The sequence below is a fragment of the Saccopteryx bilineata genome, chromosome 11, assembly GCF_036850765.1.
Source record: "Saccopteryx bilineata isolate mSacBil1 chromosome 11, mSacBil1_pri_phased_curated, whole genome shotgun sequence".
Classification (NCBI taxonomy): domain Eukaryota; kingdom Metazoa; phylum Chordata; class Mammalia; order Chiroptera; family Emballonuridae; genus Saccopteryx; species Saccopteryx bilineata.
Genome location: NC_089500.1, coordinates 78,328,815 through 78,356,222, shown reverse-complemented (window position 1 = coordinate 78,356,222; position 27,408 = coordinate 78,328,815). Strand labels below are relative to the sequence as shown.

General features: G+C 53.3%; 1 protein-coding gene across 1 annotated transcript in view; it reads right to left on the bottom strand.

Moving 5' to 3' along the window:
• DPYD (dihydropyrimidine dehydrogenase) overlaps positions 1–27,408 on the bottom strand; it is a 660,046-nt gene that overhangs the window by 80,186 nt on the left and 552,452 nt on the right. The window contains exon 20 of the mRNA XM_066246448.1: positions 16,465–16,644. Within this exon, the coding sequence (XP_066102545.1) occupies positions 16,465–16,644 (180 nt within the window). The remainder of the gene's footprint in view (positions 1–16,464; positions 16,645–27,408) is intronic.

Below are 27,408 nucleotides of genomic sequence, written 5' to 3'. Positions count from 1 at the left end.
AGTCGCAGTGTGCCTGTCCCTGACAGTTGTGGCTGGTCCCTGTGGGTGGAGGTGGACACTTGCTCTTCCAGCTCTGTAACTCGGATATTGCTGGAGCAGTGATGTGGCGAGGTGGTGAGCAGCGAAGGGCCGTGTTTTGTAAGAAACGAAATTGTGTGAACGTCATGCCTCCACTACTGAATAACTAAACCTCGCTGAGTCTCAGTTTCCACCTCTGGAAAATGGGCTGATCTGTAGATAGACAGACAGATGGATAGATGGACTGGCAGAAGTAGGTTTACAGTCCTATACACACACACACACACACACAGACACACTGACACACAGAATACGTATATATAATTATGTGTACACTGTTTATTATTTTTTGTAGCTGGCCATCCCTTGATAAAGAGTTTATCTTGTTCATCATTTAATCTCAATCTTCTACAGTGCTTGGTATGTAACAGATCCTCTATATTTGTTGAATGAATATATACCTATACATATACATATATTCATATATCTATATGTATAGATATATATTCATAAATATCTATATACAAATGTATATCACATATATCTATATCTATACAGATATATAGACACATATACTCATATATGTCTATTTATATATCTCTATATATTTAACAATTAAAATGTAGACTCCAATTGAAGTTTCTGAGTGAGGCAGAGCTTTGCAAAAAGAAATTCTAATTAATTATCAAAAATAAAATCTGTCACAAAAGTTATGTGAGTTCAGAAAAGATACATGACATTTGTTTCTGGCCGTAATTTTTTTTTTAGGGGATGCATTTAGACCATGGGAAGTACAAAAGCAGTAACTTCGAAGGGATATATATATATATATATTTCAGAATCACAAAACAAAGAAAATGGTTTGGACTCCTGACGACTTTGCACAAATGCACACCATGTACTCGAGGGCCTAGAAATTCTACCTCGAGAGTTTTGTCTTTGTTTCTATTGTTATCATTTCATCCTCCATCCATAACAGGGCTGGGACGAAGCCAGATGCCAGCGCATATATTACAGCATTAGGAACAGACTGGCCTTAAGATGACCAGACAGATGTACCCCCCGTGGGTTTGTCTGTGTCAGAGTGGTGAGGAGGTCGGGGCCAGAGAGCCCAGCTCTGACTGCTCCACTCTATCAGCGATCAATCTGAGGTCCCGTTCGGGGAGCGGTGGCCTCGGGCAAGGCCTGCTTCTGCTCAGAGGCTGCGGGCACCGGCTGGTCCACCAAGCCCTGCGGAGGCAGGCCCTCCCTCCCTCCCTCCCTCCCTCCGACGGGCGGCCCTGCATCTGCATGGCAGGACCGCATCCCTCACCTGTCTCGCCCCTCAAGGAGCCAGATGTTGCCCGTCTGCCGCTCTGTCTCCAAGCCCGGCCAGCGCCCCCGACGCGCAGAGCCTGACGCGCTCCGGATCCGCGCCTGGCCGCTGCTGGAGAGTTGGCAGAGCGAGCAAGCAGCTTTGTTTATGCCCCCAGCCATCCGTTTTCCTTAAGCCGGTTTCCAGCCAGGATTTTATCTGGGTCCCAGTCACTCACTCGTTTCCAACGGTGAAATTCATAAGGTTTTCAGTTCCCAGAAGCTACCTTGCTCCAAGCCAGGGGGCCACAAAGAAAGGTCTTTTTTGGTGCTTCTTACGAGAGACGTCTTACTTTGTCGCTAGAAGTAGGATCACATCCTCTCGCTTCCTTCGGAGTTCATTGTTTACTTAAAATAAAAGCCAGTGCCATGTATTTATGTCTATTTGCACACAAGGAAATGTGCAGATTGTAGGTACACAGCTGGAGGAGTTTGGACAAATAAACAGACCCAGGAAACTGTCACCTTAACTAAGCACAGGGTGTTCTCATCTCTCCAGCAAATTCCCTTCTGCCTTCTTCCCATCAATCCCTGCTCATCCCGGTGGTGATTTCTAACAACACAGATTTGTCTTCCCAGGACTCGGACTCCACACGGATGAAACTGTTCAGTGAGCACGCGTGTCCCGGCCGGCTTCCTCTCCTCAACGTAACGTTTCCCCAGCTCACCTAACTCTGTGGAGGCGCGCCTTCACCTCTCTGGGACGGGGGTCGCGAGGCCTCGCGTAAAAAGGACAGAAGGGTTTCTGAAAGCGGTTGTCACAGCTGACACCCGTCGTCGGCAAAGGGCAAGGGTTCTGCTTGCTCCCCGTTCTTGCCAACGCGGGGCCTTTCTCGTGGTAGCCGTTCGAGTAGGCGTCGAGCGCTACCTCGCTGTGGTTGGTGTTCTGCGGCACTTCCTCATATGAACTAAGTGTTTTTCTCCGTGTTTTCTTTCTTGCCCACATCTGTCACGGCTTACTCAGGGGTGTCCTCTACTTAGGAGAACATCGCCCCTCATCTGAGGTCAGGCTTCATACACTGTGGTGATGTGACACCTGTGTGATGGGATGTAAGTTGGCGATGACAAAAGAATAAAGATGCACCTACCGAAACATGGCCGGCTGCCCTTCCTCGGGGCCTCCCGGGCCGGGCAGAATGGACCACCATCAACACAGCGTCATGGGTCAGTTTGTCAGGATCTCGGTGGGTTCGCTCAGCAGAGGTCGGTTTGGTTTTGATGCCGAAGAGATGCAGGAAGAATTAGGACAAAGGAGTGGGTTACAGGCTACCTGTCCTTTGACTCTGTCTTATTTCCTTTCTTAACTCAAGTGCCTTAACTCAACAGACGCTATTATTATCCGGGCCTTGACTCCTTCCAAACCAGTTGACGCATTCCTCGGAGCCCAGGGAAATTATTAGTCTTGAAGCTCGTTAGAATCAAGCGCATCTCTTATTCGTTGACTCAAAGTGGAGGAACCACCACCCGCACTGCACAGAGTTCGGGCTAAAGAAATGTGTTCAGCTCAGGGCCTGCGCTCTCGCTGGTGCATGCTCCCACCGCCGAAGACCCCGGGCGGCCTCCTGCAGGGCGGTCTGGTTCCCAGTATCTGCCGCAGTCGGAACACGTCTTCCCCTGTCCTTGACTCTGAGCTCATTCCAGCTCTCCGATGTTCGCTCAGCAAGCCGGTGACACGTTGGGAGTTGTTACTGAACAAACATCCGCGGAGCCTACGTCTGGAGGAGCGTCAGTCCCGGCTCAAAGGGGTTCCACTTTCCTGGCGTCAACACTAGAAGGGTTTAATGAACCCACAGAAACTTGCAGAACAAGAGCTAACGCATGTGAGAAAGAAAGGAGGAGTCAGAGAAGTGTGTGTATGGGGGGGGCATGGGTGAGTGCATCAGGTCCCACCGGCCGGAGCCTGCCACCCCGGCCGCGCTTAGCAGAAGCAGAGCCGCCCTGGGTACCGGCAGCCTCGCACATCTGCCACGAAACCTCTGGCTTGCTCTGCCGCCCCTACGGAAACGGAGGAGGTGGAGGCGGCGGCTGCCGCTGTCAGGGTCCCCAGATCCCAAACAAGGTCAGCTCCCAGCCGCTGACCAGCATCATCCAGCTGCTCTCGCGCTCTCCGTCGGTGGGGCCACGGGACCAAGGTCAGGAAAGCGCCGTGGCGGTGACACGGTTTCCGCCCGTGTCACGCCCACATGGAGGCGGCAGCTGGTGAGACCATGTGTGCCCAAGCGCTCTGGCAGTTGGAAAGCGCTGAGGTTAATTGTCAGGGTGATCCCTCCCGGGGCTGGGATCCAGGGGCAGGGAGGTCTGGTGGGGGACGAAGTCCACCAGGAGGCTGAAGGTGTGGGGTCCAGGGTCCAGAGCGGGGTCTCGGGAGGAGGACACCCTTGGAAAGATAACGGAATGGAGAGTGAGTAGGACGGGCCCCAGGGGTCGGGTGAGCACACAGTGACAGGGCGGCCGTGGACAGTGGAGACCAGCGCTCAGGGGCCCAGGGGTCGGTGAGCACACACAGTGACAGGGTGGCCGTGGACAGTGGAGACCAGCGCTCAGGGCCCCAGGGGTCGGTGAGCACACAGTGACAGGGCGGCCGTGGACAGTGGAGACCAGCGCTCAGGGTCCCAGGGGACGGGTGAGCACACACAGTGACAGGGTGGCCGTGGACAGTGGAGACCAGCGCTCAGGGCCCCAGGGGTCGGTGAGCACACACAGTGACAGGGTGGCCGTGGACAGTGGAGACCAGCGCTCAGGGCCCCAGGGGTCGGTGAGCACACACAGTGACAGGGCAGCCGTGGACAGTGGAGACCAGTGCTCAGGGTCCCAGGGGACGGGTGAGCACACACAGTGACAGGGTGGCCGTGGACAGTGGAGACCAGCGCTCAGGGGCCCAGGGGACGGGTGAGCACACACAGAGACAGGGTGGCCGTGGACAGTGGAGACCAGCGCTCAGGGGCCCAGGGGACGGGTGAGCACACACAGTGACAGGGTGGCCGTGGACAGTGGAGACCAGCGCTCAGGGCCCCAGGGGTCAGTGAGCACACAGTGACAGGGCGGCCGTGGACAGTGGAGACCAGCGCTCAGGGGCCCAGGGGTCGGTGAGCACACACAGTGACAGGGTGGCCGTGGACAGTGGAGACCAGCGCTCAGGGCCCCAGGGGTCGGGTGAGCACACACAGTGACAGGGTGGCCGTGGACAGTGGAGACCAGCGCTCAGGGCCCCAGGGGACGGGTGAGCACACAGTGACAGGGCGGCCGTGGACAGTGGAGACCAGCGCTCAGGGGCCCAGGGGTCGGGAGGAGCCCCGGACGCGTGAGGCCAGGCGGCTCTCCTCACGCAGAAGTGAGGTTTCCCGCCACACCTCTGCCATGCTTCCTCCTTAGCTGCGGGTAGACGTCCTCACCCGTCTCAGACCTTAAGACTGCTCTGAAAAACACTCTCCGCCGCCCCTCCATGCCCGCTACCCTCTGGCGACGGAGAGCCATCACACTCCATCACAAACAACGCTGCAATTGTCTACCACACATGCATGCTCGTCTGTGGTCCTTTTGAGTTATGGTATTATTCATATTTGTCTCCGTAACGCCTGGCACACAGTAGCCTGTGGTTGGACAGAACAGGACCTGGTCAAGGAGCCTGGGACAGGGCTGGATTTGGTGATCACCAAACCATCGCCGACGCTAGCCAGAGCGGCTTCTGTGAACTGGGAGTGGGGGAAGGGGGTGGGGATGAGTAGAAATCTAATTCTGATGGGCTGGAAGTAGAGAAGCAAGTTAGAAATAGGGAAGGGGAGCAGAGACACTGAGTTCTAGAACCTGGCCTGTGACAGGAAGAAGAAATTCAGACCCTGTTACTTCCCCTCCGACTGTCCTGTGAGAATCACAGATTTGTCCCGAGGTTTTGGACAAGGAGACGGCGGCTGAGAGAAAGCACAGAAGTCGTCCAAGGCCGGTCTCCGGACAAGTACGGTGCACCCTGCTCATGTCGGTGGTCAGGCCAGTCCTTCAGAGTGACCTGTTTGAGAACAGGAGCTCTGCGGGGATGGGCGTTTCCGCTGCAGGGTTTAGAATGAATTCCCAGCTACACGGTGCCTTCAGGCGCTCTGCCAGGAGGTCAGCCACATGGGAGTGAGGGCACAGGCTGGTGGCTATGGCCTCCGCACCGCCAGGCTGTAGGAAGAGGTGCACAGGGGGGCAGGGAGACCCCTAAAGGCTAGCGTCCGGTCAGCCAGGGCCGCAGAGCCCAGGCCCCTCTGCTGACAGCCCCTCGCTCTTTGGAATCCTGCATGAGTCCTCCCGGTGGCTGAGCCGAGGGAATGACCACCCTGGGCCTCAGGGTCACAGCACAACACGGCGGTCTCTCACTCACAACACCGTCTGCGTCCACCCGTGGTGCCTGGGCAGTCCCGGCCACCCCCTGGTGCCACGCCTTCTCCCAGGGGACTTCAGGAAGGAAACGTGGGGCTGTGGACGCGGAGCTGTGGACGCAGGTCTGAACGCCCCCACCCAGAGCCACAAGCACATCTCACTCATTTCGTGAATGAAAACAGTTGGCCTTGTCCCAGGGCACACCCCCGAGGGAAGAAGGTCTCTCTCTTCTCCTGGGGACACCGGTGAGCACCACCACTGCCTAGCACCCCCACCCCCGAGTGTGGACAGGGGCTCCTGCAGGCGTGTTCCCGGCTCAGGAGGACTGCACACGGGAGGCCGGCACGGCCCACCGCCCAGGACGCCGGTGGCCAATGCCTCCTGTCCCTTTCCGGTGCTTTCCTTCGGGACCCGCATTAAAGGACATGGGAAACTTTACATGCCAAACGAACAAGGACCTACTTGATAACCCTGAAAGACGGCAGAGCAGAGAGCTCAGCTGAACGGGGTGCAGGTAGAGAGATCTGCCCACAGAGGATCTGGAAGGTTCTACCATTGGAGATGAAATGGGACACACACCGATGAAGAGGGAAGACAAAAGCAGAACGCTTTAAAGACGCATGGGCACATGTCTGCCGAAGGCACCGTCCTGACAAGGTTTGCTGGGCGCAGGGCCAGCGCAGCGGGCAGTGGTGTGCGGACGGCAGGGAGGGCCGCAGGCAGCGTCCTCAGCAGTGCCCGCAGCCTGACCGCAGGGTGCTCTGTGCAGGTGGCAGTCCCCGCTGTCCCTGTGACCACGAAGCACACACTGTTGTCGGCTATGGATTCAGGGCCGGATAAAACCGCCTTCCGATACCCACGCGGCATCGCACAGAGGACACGGGTCGGAAATCGGCTGGTTCACTAGATCACCGTGGGCAACCGGACCGTGGCCAGGTTCCTGAGGAGAAGCGGATGGGGGGTGGCTATTCCATCTGGACACCTGAACTGTGGTTAACCGTGACCTCGCTGGTGGTCAGTGCTGCTGCAGGTATCTTGGCAGGGTTCTGGTGAAGCTGTTCAATAGCAGTTATCATTCAAGTAATTTGAAAGCTGGGTTTGTTTGGCTTGAGATATATCTATATCTATATCATCTATATATCTATATCTACCTATATCTATACATCTAGACCTATATATCTATATCTATCTATACATCTAGATCTATATATCTATATCTGTATCAACATCATCTATATCTAGATACGTATTTGGTAAATAAGATCCCCTTATTAATTTCAAATATCGACATTTATTTTCTTCTCACAGTATAGATGAGGACAAATTGGCATAGAGCTGAACAGAATTAAGAGTTCCTGTTGACTCTTTATATGCTAGAAATGCCTCTTTTGGCTCCTTTAATTGCCAGAAAACGACTACCTTTTATCTAAGATTCCTTTTATGCCAATGGGCAGATGGGCTTAAACAGAAATATAACAGATACATATATATATATCTCTCTCCCCCTCAGAGAGAGAATCTGAGGGCATTGCTCAGAATTACAGTGAGCTATTTCGCCTTTCTCTGTAAAATCAGGGTTAGGAACAACGCTCACTGGCTTGCAGGAAACATCGCCGCTTGGACAGGAGGGAGGGTGGCGGGTGCGTTCAGGGATGGCCCTGGAATTCAGATTTCGGCTCGCACACTATGGGAATGGTGTCTTTCTGGATCCTCAGTCCCCACCCCAAACAGGAACAATCCTGGAATCCTTTTATTTTTTCCCCCTCCTTCTGGCTTAAAAGTAACAGCAGAATGAACGTGGGTTTGTGCTGAGGAGAAGAAGTCCTTTTATACAAGTTCCAAGTACAATCCATAATTGATAATAATAATAAGGCGCCTTCTGATTAAAGCTGTGATCAAGTCCGAGGGATCGGGCTGAGCTACTCACGTTCACGCGGGTGGCGAAGGAAACCATGACGTTCGTGCTGGTCAGTCGGACGTCAGCCTCACGGGCCGGCGAGGAGCAAGAAGGCGCCGTCGTTTCCCAGAGCATGACGGAGGGGGCGGAGCCGCGGCACTGTCGCCCGGGTCCCACGTGACCGACGAGGCGGCCACGGGCGGCAGGTTCACCCGCTGCCCGGAGTCCCGGGTCCGACAGGGTGTGGGCGCCCCACGCTCAGGAAGGGGAAGCCCTCCTGTGCGACTTCCCGTTTTGCGTCCAGGCCCACGCCAGCGCGGAGGGGAGGGGGGGCACACCTCTGCCGGCTCGGCTCTTCTACATCGTGCTCTCGGTGACCGCCAGCAGGGGAGCAGCGCGGCCCGCGGCAGGAACCTGCTCACCCCGAGAGGGGAGGGAGACGGCGGGGAGGCTTCCGGGGACACAGCTGCGCAGTTACACCCAACGCCAAACCGGCGCTCCCACGACAGCGCAGACGCCCAGCAGAGCGTCCCTACGGCCGGTTAAGTTCCCACGGTTAAGTTCCCACGGTGTTCCTCCGCTTTGGCGGCAGCGGTAGCCCCCCCCCCCGCCCCGCCCCACAGTTTAGGACCCAGTGACGGGCCGCGCACTCCAGCTTACTCCCCAGACCCCAACGCGGAACCCCTCTGAACTGTTTAGAAGCTTTTTCTGGTGAAAGGAAATGCTTCAAAGGACAAAAATGCTCGCTTCGGACCAGATCAAATAAAACGAAGCCAGGAAGATCATCCCATCAAGAGAAGGCCAAGAAACAGGACAACTATGGCACACAAGGACCAGCCGGAAAACCCACACAGACGGAGGAAGAAATCGACTCATAGAGTGTTCTGTGGACCCTAATGATACCCATGTATTTCGGATGTGGGCATATCCCACACCCAGATCACTCCTGGCTGTCCGTCTATCTGTCTGTCTGTTAGAATTAATTACAACAGTAACCTCCCGGCACGGAAGCCCCCTCCGAACTACATGCTTTACCGACGTGATTTCTAATCCTCACGAAGCACCTTCGAAAGAGGTGTCCTCGCCTCCATTGGCCATCAGGAACGGGACACTGTGTGGTCCCTGTGGCTGGCCCACGGTCACCCTGAAGTGAGACACTGACCCCGCATTCAAACCCACACCTGTGCTGTCCTCCGCACACGGTGCCCTCCTCACGGGGGCTTGCGGACGGCTTAGTGGGGCCATCACACATTAGTGGGATGATCGGACTGTAAGAGGGGACTATCGAGTCTTATCCAGCACCTTTTTGCCTCTAAGTAGAAATAATCACCATTTATATTCAGGTATCTGCCCAGTCCTTAGAGGAGACTGGGCATTTCCGCGTCCTACGTAAGACCCTACTCAAACCATCCGGTGGTATTTAGCAATGTAGATCGGTCCCCATAATCTCTACACAGGAGGCTCTGATTTGGTAAACTGGGAAGTTTGAACTTCCAGGAACTGGTGCTTTGTGGTGCAGCCATGGGCTAGGAAATGAACTAAAACGGTAAAAAAATCTTCAGGCCCCTGCAACCCGGCTCAGTCTCAGGAAGTGGCCTCTATTGCAGTCACCACGCCAGCCACCGACGGAAACGCCAGGAATCGCCGGGACCTTGTCTGGCAACCTGCTGCACCCACACGGCTCCCAGGGATGAGCTGCAGCGGCTGAACCTAACGTGGACGAGCGCACAGGGCCCAGCATGATCTGGGAGGAGAAGGACCTTCGTCTCCTGCACTCTCTCCTCTGGGCTCGCTCTGCCCGTGGTCGTTAGAGCAACGAGGAAGCTGTGGTGGAGGACGGAGGACGGGGGTCCCACCAGAGCCTACTGGCAGGCCCCTCACAGTGGATTTCTCATTGTAAGTTTCCGTAGAGAGGTTGATGAGATCAAGTTCTTTACAAACATTCAGGTTTACGCTTATCATGCATGTTCGGTCTCAATGCTTTTTTTTTTTTTTTTTTTTTTGGTGGGAGAGACAGAGTCAGAGAGAGGGACAGACAGATAGGAAGGAAGAGAGATGAGAAACATCAATTCTTCATTTTGGTTCCTTAGTTGTTCATTGACTGATTTCTCATATGTACCTTGTTTGGGGGGCAATAGCAGACCGAGTGACCTCTTGCTTGAGCCAGCGACCTTGGGCTCAAGCTGGTGAGCCTTGCTCAAACCAGATGAGCTCATGCTCAAGCTGGCAACCTCAGGGTCTCAAACCTGGGTCCTCCACATCCCAGTCCGACGCTCTATCCACTGCACCACTGCCTGGTCAGGCTTAATGCTTTTTTCTAATAGATTTTTTTTTTTTGTTTTTTTTCCAAAGTTAGAAGCAGGGAGGAGTCAGACAGACTCCCGCATGCTCCTGATCTGGATCCACCCGGCATGCCCACTAGGGGGCGATGCTCTGCCCATCCAGGGTTTTGCTCTGTTTCAACCAGAGCCATTCTAGCGCCTGAGGCAGAGGCCATGGAGCCATCCTCAGAGCCCGGGCCAACTTTGCTCCAATGGAGCCTTGGCTGCAGGAGGGGAAGAGAGAGACAGAGAGGAAGGAGAGGGGGAAGGGTGGAGAAGCAGATGGGCACTTCTCCTGTGTGCCCTGGCCGGGAATCAAACCCGGGACATCCACATCCACATGCTGGGCTGACGCTCTACCGGCCAGGGCTTATATCTGATGGATTTATAACATCAGGCAGATTTACAACATTGGAAAGGTGAAAACAGCCCAGATGTCATTTTGAATGGATAGTCAGACTGTGGTATGTCTGTATAATAGAATATTATGAGCCAGTGAAAAGGAAGTTATTACTGGAACACCCACAACACGTTGGGTAATGTCTAGAATACTGTGCCGAGTGAAAGGGACCAGGCACACACACACACACACATGCACACACACACACACGTGCATGCACACGCACACGCACACACACGTGCACACACACATGCACACGTGCACACACACATGCACACACACGTGCATGCACACACACGTGCACACACACATGCACACGTGCACGCACATACACGTGCACGCACACACACGTGCACACACACATGCACACATGCACGCACACACACGTGCACACACACATGTGCACACACACATGCACAGGCACACACACCCATTCTGTGGAACTCTAATTACACCACACTGAAGAATATGAACAGAGGACTCTACGATGACAGACACTAGGCGACACTCGCTCCAGGGGTGGGTCCGATGACCACTGGGCCAGTGCGGAAGGAGCCTCTCACGGTGGCCACGCTCCTTGCACGTCTCCAGGGTCCTGTGGATTTCACGGGTGGCTGAGTTTTCAAACTCGCCACATGCTTCGTTGGAGGCTGATGCGTTCCTTCTGTACATAAATTACCTCTCAGTTTGTAAATGGAAAAGGTATGAAAAGTGTGGGAGACACAGACCCTGTTAAAGTTGTGGCAGGGGACGGCACACGGCTCTCCTGATGCTGTTAGGAGTCCTGTTGTCACGGCCCCCCCGTGACACCGTTCAGCACACGCCTTTGTTCTCTGCACTGGAGCACATTCCAGAAACAAACAAACCAACAAACAGATACAGACAAACTACCTGTGAAATCCCACAACCGAGAGCGACCGTTTTACCAAATCTTATCGTGTTTGGCTTTAAAATCACAGGATGCGCTTTATCCGAAGGCACCAGCTTTGGTCGTCAGCATCGGCATACAGCGGTTCTCAGGGCTGCCACACGAGCTCCGCCACGGCTGTTCTGATTTTATCCGAATGGAAGCGTCTTCAAATGAGCACAGCGTACGCCCACTTATCGATATCACCGATACGCACTTCGTCACGCGAAGTTCCTCCTGAAAGTCATTTGGCACGTTTCCTGTTATTCTTGAAAGGGCCTGGCTGGAATTTTAATTAAAAGTTGGCCTTTCTTTTTTCTTTTTCCTTTCCTTCTAAAATGAGGACAGCACCGAGAGTCTGTGCCCGTTGGTTCTACAACCTGTAGCGCTGTGCGCGGAGCTGGGCGGCTCGGTGTAAGAACGAGCCGTGACCTCTGTCTCCGAGATGTTCGTAATCAGCTCCGGGATGGACACGAAGAGACGGGACCGGAAGGTGAAGGAATGACTAGAAGAACAGGCAGCTGAGGCAGGGCTGTCGCAGAACAGAAGAGGGAGGGAGACCCCACGTCCCGGAGGGAGAGGCGGGTCCCAGACGGCCTCACGGAGGGGGTGACACAGCAGACAGAGCTGAGAGAAGGTGAGGGTGGATCGATACATTTGTTCAGCGGCTCAGCTCCCAGGCTGCTGCTCCTGCCAGGCCCCGGCCTCTGGCACACGGGGCGTGACCCGGGTCAAGAAGCATCCACCGCTGGTCCCGGAGCCGAGCCAAGGAGGGCTGGAGGCCGCTTGCCTGCCCGCCGGACGCTGTCCGCTCTGCCTCCTGTCCATCCACCAGACTCGGACACACAAAGGGCCTTCGAGTTCAAAGTTGGTTTTGTTTGTTTTTCTTTTCCTGTTCTTCTTCCTTCTGGGGTAACGGGGCCCAGTAATGGCTAGAGGAGCCCAGCATCTTCCACCGCCCTGTTTCCTGACGACATTCATTTCTTCCTGCCTGTACTGATTCAAGCCGCTTTCCTGCCCTGGCTGGGTATCGGCGGGCGTCCACGTTGTTGGAGCACAGGGACAGGAGGGCAAGTGAGCCCACTGTCCAGCAGAGGAGATAGACACACAAAAAATAATGCCACCCGCCGCAGCCAAGGCTGAAGAAGGGAGGAAACGTCCACGCGTTTCCACGGCGGCTGGGCCATCCACACCCCAGCGGCGGCGTCCAGCGTCCTGTGTCCAGCGTCCTGTGTCCAGCGTCCAGCGAGAGGCAGGTGATGTGCTGTGGAGCTCTGCACTTGGAACTTATAGAATGCTATTAATCACCAGGGTCACCTCAATACGTAAAATTAAAAGAAAAGGGAGGGAAGGAGAAATGAATTCTGGTGTAGAGGTCAGGGACTAACCCAGAGAGAAGGGGACGCCTGAGAGTGTCTCCTCGGTGACCCGCAGAGCCGTCCCAGGGCGAGGGCGTGGCCTGGGGACAGGCACGCAGGCGCTGGGCCCGGGCCTCTCGGCCCGAGCCATGTCCCTTTCCTGAGCGCTCGCTCGGGAACGAGCTGCCACCCCAAGCACAGGGGCAGGACCAGGACGTCACTTCCTTCCACACTTTCTGACGGCGAAGTTCTCTGCTCCGTCCCCAGGGCGTCCGGTTCCTCCCCTGTGCCTCAGGCCAATAATCTCAACGTCATTCCTCCCTGCCACCCCTAAACATGGCAAGTGCCCGTGTCTTATTATCTGATATCGCTCAAATGCCCACCTCGCCGCCAGGTCCGGGGTAAGTCTGCGGGTGAAGGTATAATGGCCGTTCTGTTCTCACTCAGACCTTTCCGACAGCCCTGCGTCTACAACACTGGGCAGTGAGAGCCCCCCAGAACTCAGAGCTGCCTCTAGGAAAGTGAAACTGGGGCGTGCCTTTTACCTACCCCCCACCCCCACCCCAGCGAGGCGCGCCCTACCGGCCAGGAACCAAACGTGTCTGTCTCCGCAGCAAACATCGCAGCATCCGCCGTTAAGAGGAAGAATGAAAGATCATCAATAGACTCGCATCGGGGTTCGGGCCAGGTTTGCAGCAAAACGAGTTGATTTTGGCGCCTTCTGGATTGTGGAATTGTTAACGGGGTGGGGGGGAGATCGTGGGTTTGTGCTGTGATGATCTCCACCGAGTGGCGTCAGAAGCAGACTCAGAGATATGAACTGACTCGTCCCAGCTGCCTCGCCGCCCCCAGTAAGGAACGGAGAAGCCCCGTGTGAAGCCGACCGTCCTGACCCCTGCGACTAGCCAGTGACCCGTAGCCAACAGGAGGTCACTCTCATTGAGGGACCTAGGTTTGCACCAGGGAGACGCAGGGTTAAGATAACGGAGGAGAAAAACGACAGGGCGTGTTGCTACGGAGACCGTTCCTTTCTGATGATACTGTGAACAGTCCACTCCTGCTCGTCACAGGTGTCCCCTTGCCGGCTGCCTGCACGGAGTCCGGACGTCACGGCGTGGGGCTGCGCTGACTGCTGACTCCTCGGCCTCTGGCTGTCTCCTCTTACGAGTCACTTCTCTTGGCAAGGCGGGTCCTGGACCCCTGTGTCAGAATCTCCACGTTCAAGGGCAGATTCCCGGGCCCACCGCTGACCTGCTGAATCAGGACCTCTGGGAGTGAGGCCGGGAGGTTGCATCTCCACAAGCAATCCCCACGGTCGTTAAGCCCCAACCATTCGACGTCAACCGCAGAGGTGGCTGCTCCTCCCGGGGGCTGTGTGCTCATGCTGACAGGTCCAGAGCTGTGCCCGCACGGCAAGACCAGAGCACACGACCGGGGCCTGACCGCGTGCCCTCCCAAAGCCACCTGAGTGAGGACACGGGCTCGGGCAGCTCACCCAGGGAGTGAGTGAGACACACACAGGAAGAGAGCAGTAAATATACTCATTATGGGAAGGACAACATGACCCCTTTGGCCAAATCCTGGTTTCCCTGGCTAAAAGTCACATTTTTTTCTTCTTCTCCATCTTCAAACCCTGCTTGGCGATCAGTTTCTTCCTCATCTCTCCTCTCCTTGACTCTAGCCTGACCTCTGAAGGAAAGACCAGGGAGAGGAGCAATGGTGCCTTCCAAACCAACCTCGGCTCTCCGAAGAGGCCAGCCGCCTCCAGGGGATCTTCCCATGAGGGGTGGCGTCTCCGCTCATTTCTCCCCCAGCCTGGGGACACTGGAGGGAGCACCAGCCTGTCCTTCCGCTAGTGAGAGTGTAATAGGAGTTGTCTACGTGGGCGCACATGTGCACACACACACACACATGCGCACACACACACGCACCTGCAACACGGGAGTGACCGTCAGGAGGCCACGAGCACCTGGGACCCGGGTGCCGGGACTCACTGTGAGGAAGAGGGACCCGCAGGGGCTGTCCACCTGCCGTCTCCATCACGTCAGCCAGCTGCACAGAGAGGCCAGGAGCACAGCTCTGTTACCAGACCATCTGCCTGCCCGTGTGCCCTCTCAGTGTTCAGAAATGAATCGCTCATCTGATCACATGGGCAACATCTTTCTTTTTTTTTTTTTTTAAACACACGATCACAAGGAAAACATTACAGCTCCTATTTGGGCTTACCAAAATAAAGTCTGACTCGAGACTCAAGCCATCAGAACTCCAATTTCCACTTCCATCATTGACACACGTGTCTCCATCGTGACCCACCTTTTGTGCAAATATGTGAGTGTGTAAATGAGTGTGCAAGCCCTTTGAAGACAAGTGGCACAGAGCCATTTCAGCTCGCACGGTGACCCCTCGGATTCAACACTATCAGTGCTTTGAGAGGCGGTCATGACCTATCAAAAAACTACCCCATCGGAAAGAAGTTACATGAGATATTTGCACTGAGTATAAAGTTATTTGTGATCTTTTTTTTTTTTTTTTTTTTTTTAGTTATGAATGACCTTAGCTTATTGATGGTCATTGACAAAGGCCAAGAACACTTCTCTGGCTAAACACTGTAGACTCGGTTTATGATAATACGATTAGCTGCACTAATAAGGCTTGCTTAGACACCGTCTTGCTAATTACAATATTATAAATATTAATGTCACCCAGACTTTCTGTTTAATGGCCACTCATGGAGCCATTCATCACGGTATTTTCCTGGAAGCCACACTGTCAGGTTTTATTTCTTTTTCCCTTTCGGTTTTGCATGACTCTACGTATAATCATATACATTCTTCTTCAGGAAGCCATCGTGTTTCACTCTTTGCTAGGAAGGGGAGCTGCGATGTTTTCCCTTAAAACTAGTCAAATGGAAGTCAGTTAGACGATGCTCCTCTTACCCTTCCAGTCCCCAGCCCTGCCCTGCACCGAGAGCAGCCAGGGCTTCTGTTTCCCATTCTTTTTCATGTGACCTGTTTGAAGCTAAGACTCATTTGAATTATTAAATGCTTCCTTAAAGAATCTTTTTATACTAGCTTTTTTTTTTTTTTTGAAAGTTAATTATTGATGTAGTGACAAGCTGAAAAGGCTGAGAATTATAATTTCTTCCTCCCCTCATTCAGGGCGCGAGAAATGTCTTCTGACAATGGTTGTCTCTTTAGAATAACACGAAAGGGAACACAAAGGCGAAATGCTGAATGTTGTTTGAGAAAAAGATTTGCCTAAATCACCGTATTGTGCAAAATGTAAACATAGTGTACATTTCTCAGGAAACAGCAGCTCGTGAGCAGGTGGGGACGTCACCTTTTGAGCCCGGGGGTTGAACCCACAGAGCAGACGCAATGATAAAAAGATACTGATCAGATTTTAATTTTAAAAAAACTTCACCTTATTCTTCAGGGATCCAGCGACTTGATTATCTTGAAACCAGAAAGGGAATGTGATCATTTCCAGAGCTTGTTAAAGAATAAAGAAATCTCCGGGCCTCCCACTGGAAATAATGCCAGCCATCACCACAGGAAGTAAGATGCCGGAGGCATTTTACACACACACACACACACACACACAGACACACAGACACACACACACTCTTTCTCTTTTATGTGACCTCGCATCGTTTCGGTTTTATAAAAGCGTTAAGTCGTGGCACCCAGCGTGTAGCTGTGACCCAGCATCTGCCAGCGTGGTTCCTACCGTAGAAACCTTGTCCGAAGTCACAGGGGTCTCTGTGTGTGAGATGCTGGGGGGGGGAACGGGACCTGACAGGGAGGTGACCGGGCACGGCGCCCGGGACAACCAGGAGAGGCGCAGGCACGTACCTTTCCCGTGAGCTCAGCAATCCGAGGAACGGGCTTCCCTTTCTGGTGGCGCGTGGTGGCCGGGCTCTGCCCGTCCCAGTCCTGGAGCTCTTCGATGCTTTTCAGGTACAGCAGGGCCCGGAGGCCGGTGCAGTAATCTTCGATCACCGTGAAGTCCTGGTTCTGAACAGCGCTGCACACCTAGGAGGGACGGCAAACGGCCAGAGGTCAAACCACGGGCTCATTTCCCACTTTTTACTTATTCGACACAGTTCACCTTCCGTGCCACTCACTGCTCTGGGCTGGGCAGATGGGTCACCCCCTGCAGGGCGGGGGTAGGGTGGGGGGCGAGGGGCTGCCAGGGGCATGAGGAGACCCCCCTGGGACAAGGCTCGCGGTCGGACACCCGGCGTGGCGATGGTCTCCCAGGTGGGTACATATTTCAAAACTCGACCACTGCTCGCTTGAGCTGTGTATGTGTAGTTGACGGAATGTCAGGCGCACCTCGGGAAGGCTGCTAAAAATTAGGTCCAATCAGCTGATTTTCCAAGGAGTCCAATTTGGCACAAGAGAAGAAAAGGGCGTTGAAATGTGCAGCCAAGTGGGTAGACAATCAGGCCCTCTACTGAGTGGTCCCCCTGCTGCCACTTCGAGCGCCCACCTGGCCCCACACGTATTTATCAGGATACTATTGACTGTGTTCCCTGGGCTGTAATCTGCATCTCCGCGGCTGTGCTGTAATGACCAATTTGCACTGCTTCCTCCCTTCACCTCTTCCCCCCAGCCCCTCAGCCCTCCCCTCGGGAAACCCTCAGCCTGTTCTCTGTGTCTATGAGTCTGTTTCTAGTTTGTTTCTTCGCTTGCTTCGTTAGTTAAGGGTTTCCTGCACTCACACACCCTTGGTTGATAATTCCTGCGTCATTCTTTGATTGACAGTTCACTCCCCAGGGAGACTGAAACTTCAGGGGGGTGGGGGGAGAATCCGCATTTTATCTTGGTCACTGTATTATCCTCACTGATGAGCATAGGATTTGTCACTTCCCTTGGCTCTTAATCAACAGGCGTTGAAGGAACACATCATTCAAAAGAGATAATTTAATGAGTAACTATGTCAGGAAATAGAGATTAAAAAAATAATTCTAGAGGTAAGAAAGACTGAATCTTTTCATCGGGATCCTTCTAATAAAAATGTACTGGGGAGTCTGTGTTAGAATTTGAGTTACAGCTTGAGTTTGCTAAATTTAGCTAAACAACTTGTGGGTTGGCTATTCCCAAGAACACCCCTCCAACGCTGACACCCCCCCCCCGTGGGCTCCACAGACTCAGTCACAGTGGCCCACAGGGGCCCCTTCCCCCGACGGCCCCCACGTCGCTTCAAATTCAAAATTTACAACACAGAATTCGATACCCCTCCTCATCCACATTCCAGATCAACCCAAAGAGGCAACCGTCCAAACAAAACTAAGCGAAGCAGAACTTGCTCTTATCGCACGTGCGCGGAGTTGAGTTCTTGGCGTATACAGCCTGGTGGCTGGTTACAGCTTCCAGCAGAGAGAAATCTTGTCATAGGTGAACGAAAACGAGGAAATCACTTGAAAATAGGAGACGAAAGGCCCTGGCTGGTTGGCTCAGTGGTAGAGCGTCGGCCTGGCATGCAGGAGTCCCGGGTTCGATCCCCAGCCAGGGCACACAGGAGAAGCGCCCATCTGCTTCTGCACCCTTCCCCCTCTCCTTCCTCTCTGTCTCTCTCTTCCCCTCCTGCAGCTGAGGCTCCATTGGAGTGAAGCTGGCCCGGGCGCTGGGGATGGCTCTGTGGCCTCTGCCTCAGGCGCTAGAATGGCTCTGGTTGCGACAGAGCGACGCCCCAGATGGGCAGAGCATCGCCCCCTGGTGGGCATGCCGGGTGGATCCCGGTCGGGCGCATGCGGGAGTCTGTCTGACTGTCTCCCCGTTTTCAGGTTCAGAAAAATACAAAAAAAAAAATAGGAGACGAAAATAGACTCTCTCTCAAGGTCTCATAAAGCCTACTGGGTCTTTAATTAACTGATACATTTTATTATAATCGGGGAGCCTAGCATATTACCTCATACTTGGTTGCTGACAGGGAACCCACTGAACACACACTGTGGGGTCCCAACATGGAGAATGGGAAGGTAAGAGGGAGAGAAAGAGAGAGAGAGAGAGAGAGAGAGAGAGAAAGAGGTGTCAGAAAAATCATATGCCTAGTTCTCAGCAAAAACTGGCAGTGACTCTGTGACGTGTGTGTGTGTGTGTGTGTGTGTGTGTGTGTGTGTGTGTGTGTGTACGAAGGCCGAGTGAGGCATTCTGGGAACGTAAGCCCTTGAAAGGAAGACTATGGAAGACGGCTGTGCAGGTCCCTGAGCTGAGAGGCTCCAAGACCGTATCTAGGAAGATGTCACGGGCTCTGTGAAGACCAGCACCAGCAGAGCTGGGGGGTGACCACAGCCGAGCGGTCAGGAGGACCCTGGCCACACAGGCACTCCCAGGGTGGGCGCCCCCGCAGGGTCACGGAGGCCAGTGGGTGGCGGAGGAGTGGGCACGGTAAGGGAGGTGGGGTGGGGTCAGGCGGCTCTCACAGGGACTCTGACTCCACCCACAGAGGAGATGGGGGGGGGCAGGAGGAGGGCTTCGTGCCCCCCTGAAGGGTGGAAACCCCGAGGTTTTAGGGCCAGGCGGCGCTCTGACATTTCAGAACAGGACTGAAGGACTGTGGCGCGTTACGTTCCCATGGAGACTGGCCGAAGGATGGTGTGATACAAAGAAGTCGACGCTTAACACGACGTGAGCCCTTGTCACAGGGCAGGCGCGCTCTTAAACCTTTTTAAGTGCACTAATAATGCATTTAGTTCTCAAATAACCCAACAGGTAGGTTTAATTTTTAGCCCCATTTTACGGTCAAGGAAGCTGAGCCGTAGAGAATTTAAGTGACTTGCCCCCAGCCACCTGGTTAGAAAGCGGCGGAGTCAGCACCAGGACCCCTCGGACACAGACAGAGAAAAACCTTCTTCAGTGTAATTACAATGATCTCCTCCTTCAACCATTCCATAAACCCCATACATATGTGGTTGGTTTTCTATTTAAAAATGATCAAATTATCATCCAATAGATTAGAACTACTGTTTTCCAAAGTCCATACCGGGAGATGAAAATGGTCAATGTCCTCCAATTTCACTTACCTTCCTACTTGGAGCGTATGAATGGAAAAAGGGGGGGGAAATCCACCAAATGGAAGAGCAGAAACAAAAACCCCTTCATTCCCTATTTTGAAGGGCTCCGTGATACTCTGATGATGGAAGAACATCTACTAACCGCTCACTACCGACATGACTCATCTCCTGGAAGCCCGTTTATGTTACATTTTAAAAATCTGCTTCTTAGAGGCAACAGTTTGAGCTTGAAGCAGACCTGGTGTCACTTTCTTAGAGTTGACCCCTCCCCCCCCAAGAACAATTATAAAGAACACCATTAAAATTTCCTCCACGGGATTCTTTTTTGAAACTATAAAAGTCAACGCCTGCTTCCCATGGGTCCTCTGTGCTTGCTGTGAGGTTCTATCTTTTGGAGGCTACGTGGTGGGCACACTCGTACTATCGTGTAAACAGCTTCCCACAACACCGAGACCTCAGAGCTTGGAAACCACATCATGTCCTGTCCTTTAAGGGATGTTTACGACCGCTGTAAAATCCTGCTGTTACAAGGTCCTTTGCGACGTATAAATAGTAAAGTTTAATTTCCGTCACGCCTGATTTTTTTTTTTTTCCAGTGAGAAGATACAAAAGCCACCAATCCTCCTAATGCACAAATATGACATCGTTTGTCCAGGGCAGACTCAGCCGAGTGCCGCTGAAGTGAGGGGACAGTCCACGTGGGGCATCCTGAGTTGAAGAACACGGTGGGGCCCACAGCTGTTCTTGCTGCACGGTGTTCCATCCCACGTAACGGGGAGTCACACTGAGCGTGCGGAGGGGCCACCACCGGAAGAGGGGGAGAAGCCACCAGACGGGACCGAGCGTGGCTGGGAGGACATGTCGTGTCGGAAACCCTGGAAGCCACCCTCACACAGGGGGGTCTCCCGAGGGGGCCGCTTCAGGTGTGCTTAATCATCGGACAAATGTCACACTGTTTCTCTCCCTTCCTGAAGCGAGTAATTTAATTTTTCCTTTCCGATAAGGTTCCACATTAATTTTCCTAACGGACTTTCTGGTATGAAGAACTTTGCACTCTGGTATCTCCTTTTAAAACGTTACTCTCCACATCAGTGACCTGCGGAGCTCATTGAAAGGCAGGGTCTGACTGGGTGGGCTGGGGGGGGGCAGCCCACGACCCTGCCCTTGTGAGGAGCGCCCAGGTGGACCCTGTGGGCTTAGAGGGCGGCCCACGGCCCTGCCCTTGTGAGGAGCGCCCAGGTGGACCCTGTGGGCTTAGAGGGCGGCCCACGGCCCTGCCCTTGTGAGGAGCGCCCAGGTGGACCCTGAGGGCTTAGAGGGCGGCCCACGGCCCTGCCCTTGTGAGGAGCGCCCAGGTGGACCCTGTGGGCTTAGAGGGCGGCCCACGGCCCTGCCCTTGTGAGGAGCGCCCAGGTGGACCCTGTGGGCTGGGAGGGCGGCCCACGACCCTGCCCTTGTGAGGAGCGCCCAGGTGGACCCTGTGGGCTGGGAGGGCGGCCCACGACCCTGCCCTTGTGAAGAGCGCCCAGGTGGTCCCGGAGAGATGTCTACGGATACATTTCTTCCTGTCCCACCTGCTAGATCTCAGCGACGGCCCTTGAGGGAAGCACTGCTTGTGATAAGAAGTCACGTCTGAAGAAACAAGAGCCAATTTTCTGATTAAACAGTAATGAGACCCACAATGCATCTTAGGGGGTGAGCACACCACGGGGAACAGGGCTCTGTCCGGGGGACCTCGGTCTCAGAGCAGGGACTTGCTCAGCAAGGCGCCCTGTTAACAGCCTCTCCTCCTTAACTCTCTCTCTAAGGCAAATCTGGCTGTAAAACTCCAAACACGGCGCTGCGATTCCTAGATGGGTGCATTTCATATGACATCCCTTAATTGTTTGTTTAACAGCTCTGATTAGGATTCTTAATAGCTGTTAACATGTTTGCTTAGTATAATTTGTAAGTTCCTTACGGTGACGGCTGGCTTATGTTCCGTCACAGCGGGGGACCAGGTACCATTATAAGGATCATTGCCGTCATGAATGATTCCCACCGCGTGAGCGTCCCTAGAGCGAGCTGCCTGAGGTAGGCGCCCGGGGATCTCGGAGGAACCAGCCCCGTGCAGGGGCCGAGGAAGGGGCAGTGCGACGTGAGCTGTGTCACCGTGCCCTGGAGTCTCACTTGAGGTGCTGACCCACGGCACCGAAGGCTATCTGTGCAAAGGCAACTGTACACATGTACCCAGGAGGGGAAGGGTCGTGGGGTGCTGCTGTGCCTTCCACATGACTTCTCGTGAAATGAGATGAACCACATTAATAGTAAATTTCCTACTTGTGGTGATTTTCATTATAAAGCTATCCTTTACATACCTTATTTTCTTCAACACTCAGAATACACCTATGAGTTAGGCAGGAGAGAGAATGATTTTCTCACTTTGCAAATGGAAAGAAGCTGAACGTGAAGAACTATTTCTTATTATAGACCAACCCAGTGGTTTTCACACCATATAATGTAGTCTGGCATAGAGGCTAGGAGCAGGCATATCGAAGTCAGGCAGAGCTGGCTTTAAACTACCTCTTGGCTGGGTATGGACGTGTGAGCAATTTTCTTCCCTTAAAAATGGGATTAGATACTTAGTACCTAGGAAACAAAAAGGCAACATATCTAAGTGCTTAAAATAGTAGCGAGTACTTGGTAAGCTAGATAGGCACCAAAGATACAATTTCATAATAGAGTAAAATCAGAGCATGAATTAGGCAGGATGTAACTGTTAACATCGAATACATTTTTCTTTTTTTCTTTTTTCTTTTGCCTAAGGCAGGATCTTATTTTTATTTGCATGAAGCAATGATCTCAAGAAAATTCTGGTCTTCCTTGTCAGAAGCATGTCGAAGACCCAGCTGGTCATTTAGTCGCCATGTGACGGAGGCGAGTGTCTGAGCCTCCCGAGTTTCTGTCTCCCACCTCCGGACTGGATAAAAGTGAATGACACGTCTGACTTACGGTTGTGAGGATTAAATCACATCCCGTGGGCGGAAGTGCTGTGGGGAGTCCACAGCTCAGAGAGGCAGAATGGAATCAAACCTCACCCTTATTATCAGAGCATCTAGAATTTAAACTGCCCGCGGGAGGTCACAACGGGAAGCATCACCTATAAAGGAAAAGCCAGCTTCCTTGCGGGATAATAGACGGTTGACCAGGAAGCTAACGGATGAAATCCAAACTGGATTCAGAATACTCATCCCGAGTAAACAGCTGGGCAAAGAAGAGTTCTGCAAAGCAGGCACAACGTGTGAGGGCGGCACGTGTCGATATCAGCTCTCAAGTGATATTTCAAAACGTGACATGGTTTCTGAAGCGGGACCTGGAACTGTTCAGACAACTCCGACGAACCCGCAGTCACCATCGGACCTTTTCCCTTCTTGTCTCCTCGGCGGACAAACCACACTCCCGGTCTTGGAATCGTGCCACAGGCAACGTGCACGTGAAATACGGGCTCACAGTTTAGCTGTGAGGCGTCTCAACGCTTCTGTCAGTGCGTCAGCAACAGGATGTGGGAGAGTGTTCGAGAGTTCCCACATTGAAGCAGAAGTGGGAATTCTCCTGTAATGCTCATCACGTTGCAGAACACCCTCCCCGCGAGTCTCAGGGGGCTGGAGCGCGTGCAGTGTCTGCCCGCGAACACGGTCCACAGGTGAGACACCGAGGGGAGAGGACCAGCCCTCCAACTCTCAAAGGCTCCCAGAAAAAGGAAACAGGATAAAGCAAAAAGGAATCCTATGCTCAGTTCCTACCCTGTTTCCCCCAAACAAGGTATCCCCCGAAAATGAGACCTAGTACAATTGTTTTCAAGCTTAAAAATATGAGGCCTCCCCTGAAAATAAGACCTAGTGCATCTTTAGGAGCAAAAATTAATAGACACTGTCTTCTTTTCGGGGAAACAGGGTAGATTGTTGTACACGGAAATAGAGTCACAGAGAAATTCTTGATGGAATTCAGAGTGTGGCTGGTTATGCTGATGTCTGTGAGGATGTGACTACAGTATATTAATAAATGTTGACTTTTTTGTTCAACAATAAATGTGAATTCTTGTTCATGGAAAAATAAGACATCCCCTGAAAATAAGACCTAGCACGTCTTCAGGAGCAAAAATTAATCTAAGACACTGTCTTATTTTCGGGGAAACACGGTAATAATCTATGTTGACAAAGGGTTGAACCGTCTAAGAAATGGTGACATCTGCAGTATTTTCTTAATGCTTTGCGGTTGTCAGGGCAGGCTGGCCGAGAGTCAGAACTAGTTATCTAGTGACGTGCAGCTGTCAGAGCAGGTGACAGACGGGACGAGGGGACCTTCGGCATTTTCCAGACCGGCCTTGTTTCACAGGGTTGGGGTGCAGCAGGCCACAGGGACACTGTCTGCAGCTCTCAGGGAACCCCGGACTCAGTCCCCACTCCGCTCTGAGCGGAAGCCGAGGCGGGGCCTCTACATCTGAGAACCGAGGGAAAGGACCCAGGACACCTGGCAGGTCAGCGGGCGGCAGAGACTGTGCTCGCACCCTGACCTCTGACCTCTGCCCTCTTACATCCGTACTCTTCAAAATCATAGATTTGAAACGGTTTCGAATTTACTTAATGAATAGTGGCAGAAATCCATAGCTTTTTACATTTCTTTTTGTGACAGAGAGAGAGAGAGAGAGAGAGAGAGAGAGATAGGGACAGACAGACAGGAAGAAAGAGAGATGAGAAGCATCAATTCTTCATTGCAGCACCTTAGTTGTTCATTGATTGTTTTCTCATATGTGCCTTGACAGGGGTGGGGGGCTACAGCAGAGTGAGTGACCCCTTGCTCAAGCCAGTGACCTTGGGCTCAAGCTGGTGACCTTGGGGTTTCGAACCTGGGTCCTCCGCATCCTAGTCCAATGATCTATCCACTGTGCCACTGCCTGGTCAGGCTAGTTTTCTTTAATTAAAAAAAAATGTTTTGTTTTTTTTTTGTAACTGTAAGAACTAGATGACCACTGGAAGGTTTACTCCTAAAACTGGGGAAAAGGCCTCCACTGGTGTTGGCTGGACAAGGAGTTTCCTGTCCCATCTGTCCACAGCCACTGGATGAAAACATCAGTTCCCAGAGGCTGGGAATCAGTCATTCCTCACTGGACCGAGTTCTGCCCAGTGCAGGCCAGCAGACGTGTACAAGGACATGCAACTTTTGAAACGGGTACACGATACGTGTTGTCAAAGCGATACATCGGAAGAGCAACGTCCCCCGATGCGTGCTGGGTGCTCCGTAAACACGGCGCTGCTCAGTGCTCAGAACTCATGAACAAAACGCCAGCATTTTAACTTCTTTTTTTAAAGCTACAGGGGACAAGGCAGCCCCTGGAGAGCCGCAGTACCCAGGGAGCTGGGAGGGGGGATGTATTTGGATATCCACACAACACGACACATTTCAGTTGTGCTAGCGCGGAGTCTCCAGGCGCTGAGGCTGTACGGCAGCAAACACGGGGTCCCCTGTACGCCGCGTTCGGCAGTGACGTCAGGGACGGCGGGAAGAAGACAGAGAGCGGGACTCTGAGAGGTTCCCGGCGATGGGTCCAGACACCGGGCTCTTCCGCCCGCCCCACGCGGCGGTGCCGCCTTGATCTGAGCTCCCTCCGAGACCTCGGACACTGGGGAGCACTCTCAAGCGGCTTCTGCTGGTTTTTCTCCCCAAAGTGGCAAAATTCTAGCATTCAGCAGAATTCCGTCTTGTTTACCCCGAAAGGAGAGGGGCTTCTTTCAGCTTTTCTATGGAACGGCTCAGGGTCTCTAAGTAAAACAGCTGTCCAAGCGTCGCCCTATCAAGAAACGTGTCTTTGTGTCCAGTGCTCTACGTTCTGACCACAGCACACTGGGTCTGAGGGGAACGAGAGCTCATCATAAACAGCTCCACAGACAGTGCTTCTCAGAGGGTCAGCTCAGAAATACCCCGATGGACAAGTGGTTCTGCTTAGAGAGAAAAGTGTTGTCGTTGTTGTTTTTTCAAAGTTGTCCTTTAATGGCTACTTATTAACAAATCCTCAAGGTATAGGAGTCCCTTGGCTTGTTTCATTCTCAAGAACTTCATGCCCAGTCACACTCCTGGCTCCTTAGCTACAAACCACGGCTTAACCTCTCGGACACGTCCAGGCACGGGGCCCACCCCTCTCCCCCAAATCAAGAAGGGATTTTATGAAGGTGGACGGGCTCCTTTCCCATGTCCAGCTGTGGCCACTGTCTGTCTGGTTAGGTTCTGGATCGGAGCTCGGCAGACGGCAGACAGAAGAGAATGAGCTGTTTCTACGGTACTTTGTTCCGGGGTGCAGAGCCAACCGAATATACTCACCGATTCTCCGTGTATCTTGTCAAAGGCAGCAAGGCCACCACGGGACCACTGCTCAGAACAGCGTGGTGGGGCTGCCCGGTCGCTCGCTGTCTGAGACTCCGCCAATGACGTCGACCAGGGCGGAGTCAGCGAAGGGCGGTGCCCGCACGTGAGGTTTCCTCCGCCCCCTTCCTCGAACCCGCGCCTCCCAACGTCAGCTCGAGACAGACTTGGATCTTAACCAGGACCCGAACCAGGAAAATAATAATTTAAAAGAACCGTACGGGGACGCAGGCGCTCTCTCTGCCTTTTACGAGGGGCTAGCGATACAGTGGGCAAGCCAGGCTCCGCGTGGACAGCCCAGGAGTGGCCACTGCCGTCCGGCCTCTTCAGACGCTGCTGTGGACGGCCCTGCCTCTCCACAGGCGTAGGCACAGGCCTCAGACGACGGGGGTGACACCCCCGGCCTCATCACACCAGGCTCCGGGGAGTCCCGTCCTGTGGCTGCAGTTTGAGGACGTCCCAGATGCTCCAGGGTTTTTCTGAGAGAGCCGAGTCCCACCCTCCGGGGCCTTTGCTACTGGGCATCCGTTAACACGGCAATTTTCCAGCAGGCTGCAGGAACACAGGTGGTCGTGCAAGGTGGAGAAAGCTGAAGGTAACAGCTCCCCTCCTCTCAGGGCCCTTTCTGACACCCCCGCGGACGCCTGAGCTGCAGGTGGCTCTGAGCCTGACACACAGCAGGTGTTTTCCTGCGTACACAGACTTGTCCTGAAGTTTAATTTATAAATTAGGCACAGTAAGACATTAACAGCGATAACTATGTAAGAATACAGTGGAACAATTAGGACAATCTACTGTAACCAAAGTTAGTGAATGTGCTCGCTCTCTCTCTCTCTTTGTCTCTCTCTCTAACTGAGAGGCTACTAAGTGACCAATGGGTGGGTAGTGCTGACAAGGGCTGGATTCCCATTCCTGGCCGGACGGAGCGGGACGACGGCATGAGATTTCCTCACACCACTCTGAACGACATACGACAGAAACTGGCGGACTGTTTATTTCGGGGTATCTCTATTGAATATTTTCAGACCGAGGCTGCTTACCCTCGGGGAAGGAAAACCGCAGACATCCACCCCACTGAGGAAGGAGACCGCGGCATCCCAACGGGGGCAGCCAGACGACTAAAATCCATCATTTCAGGCAACCTCTACTTTTTAAGAGTCAGCCCGGATGGAAACACTTGACTTACAGTCTCATCTCCTAACACGCTACCTGGGGGATTACGTCACAGAAGAAGCAGTCATACATAATGCCCAGAGGAGAAAGGTCTACCAGGCAAGTTAACCCGTGGACGTTATTTATCCGGACCAAGATGTCATCGTGACAGCATACGACGACAAGGGCAGTTCCTGTTCCTTCCCTGTCAATCACACCAGTGCCTCTT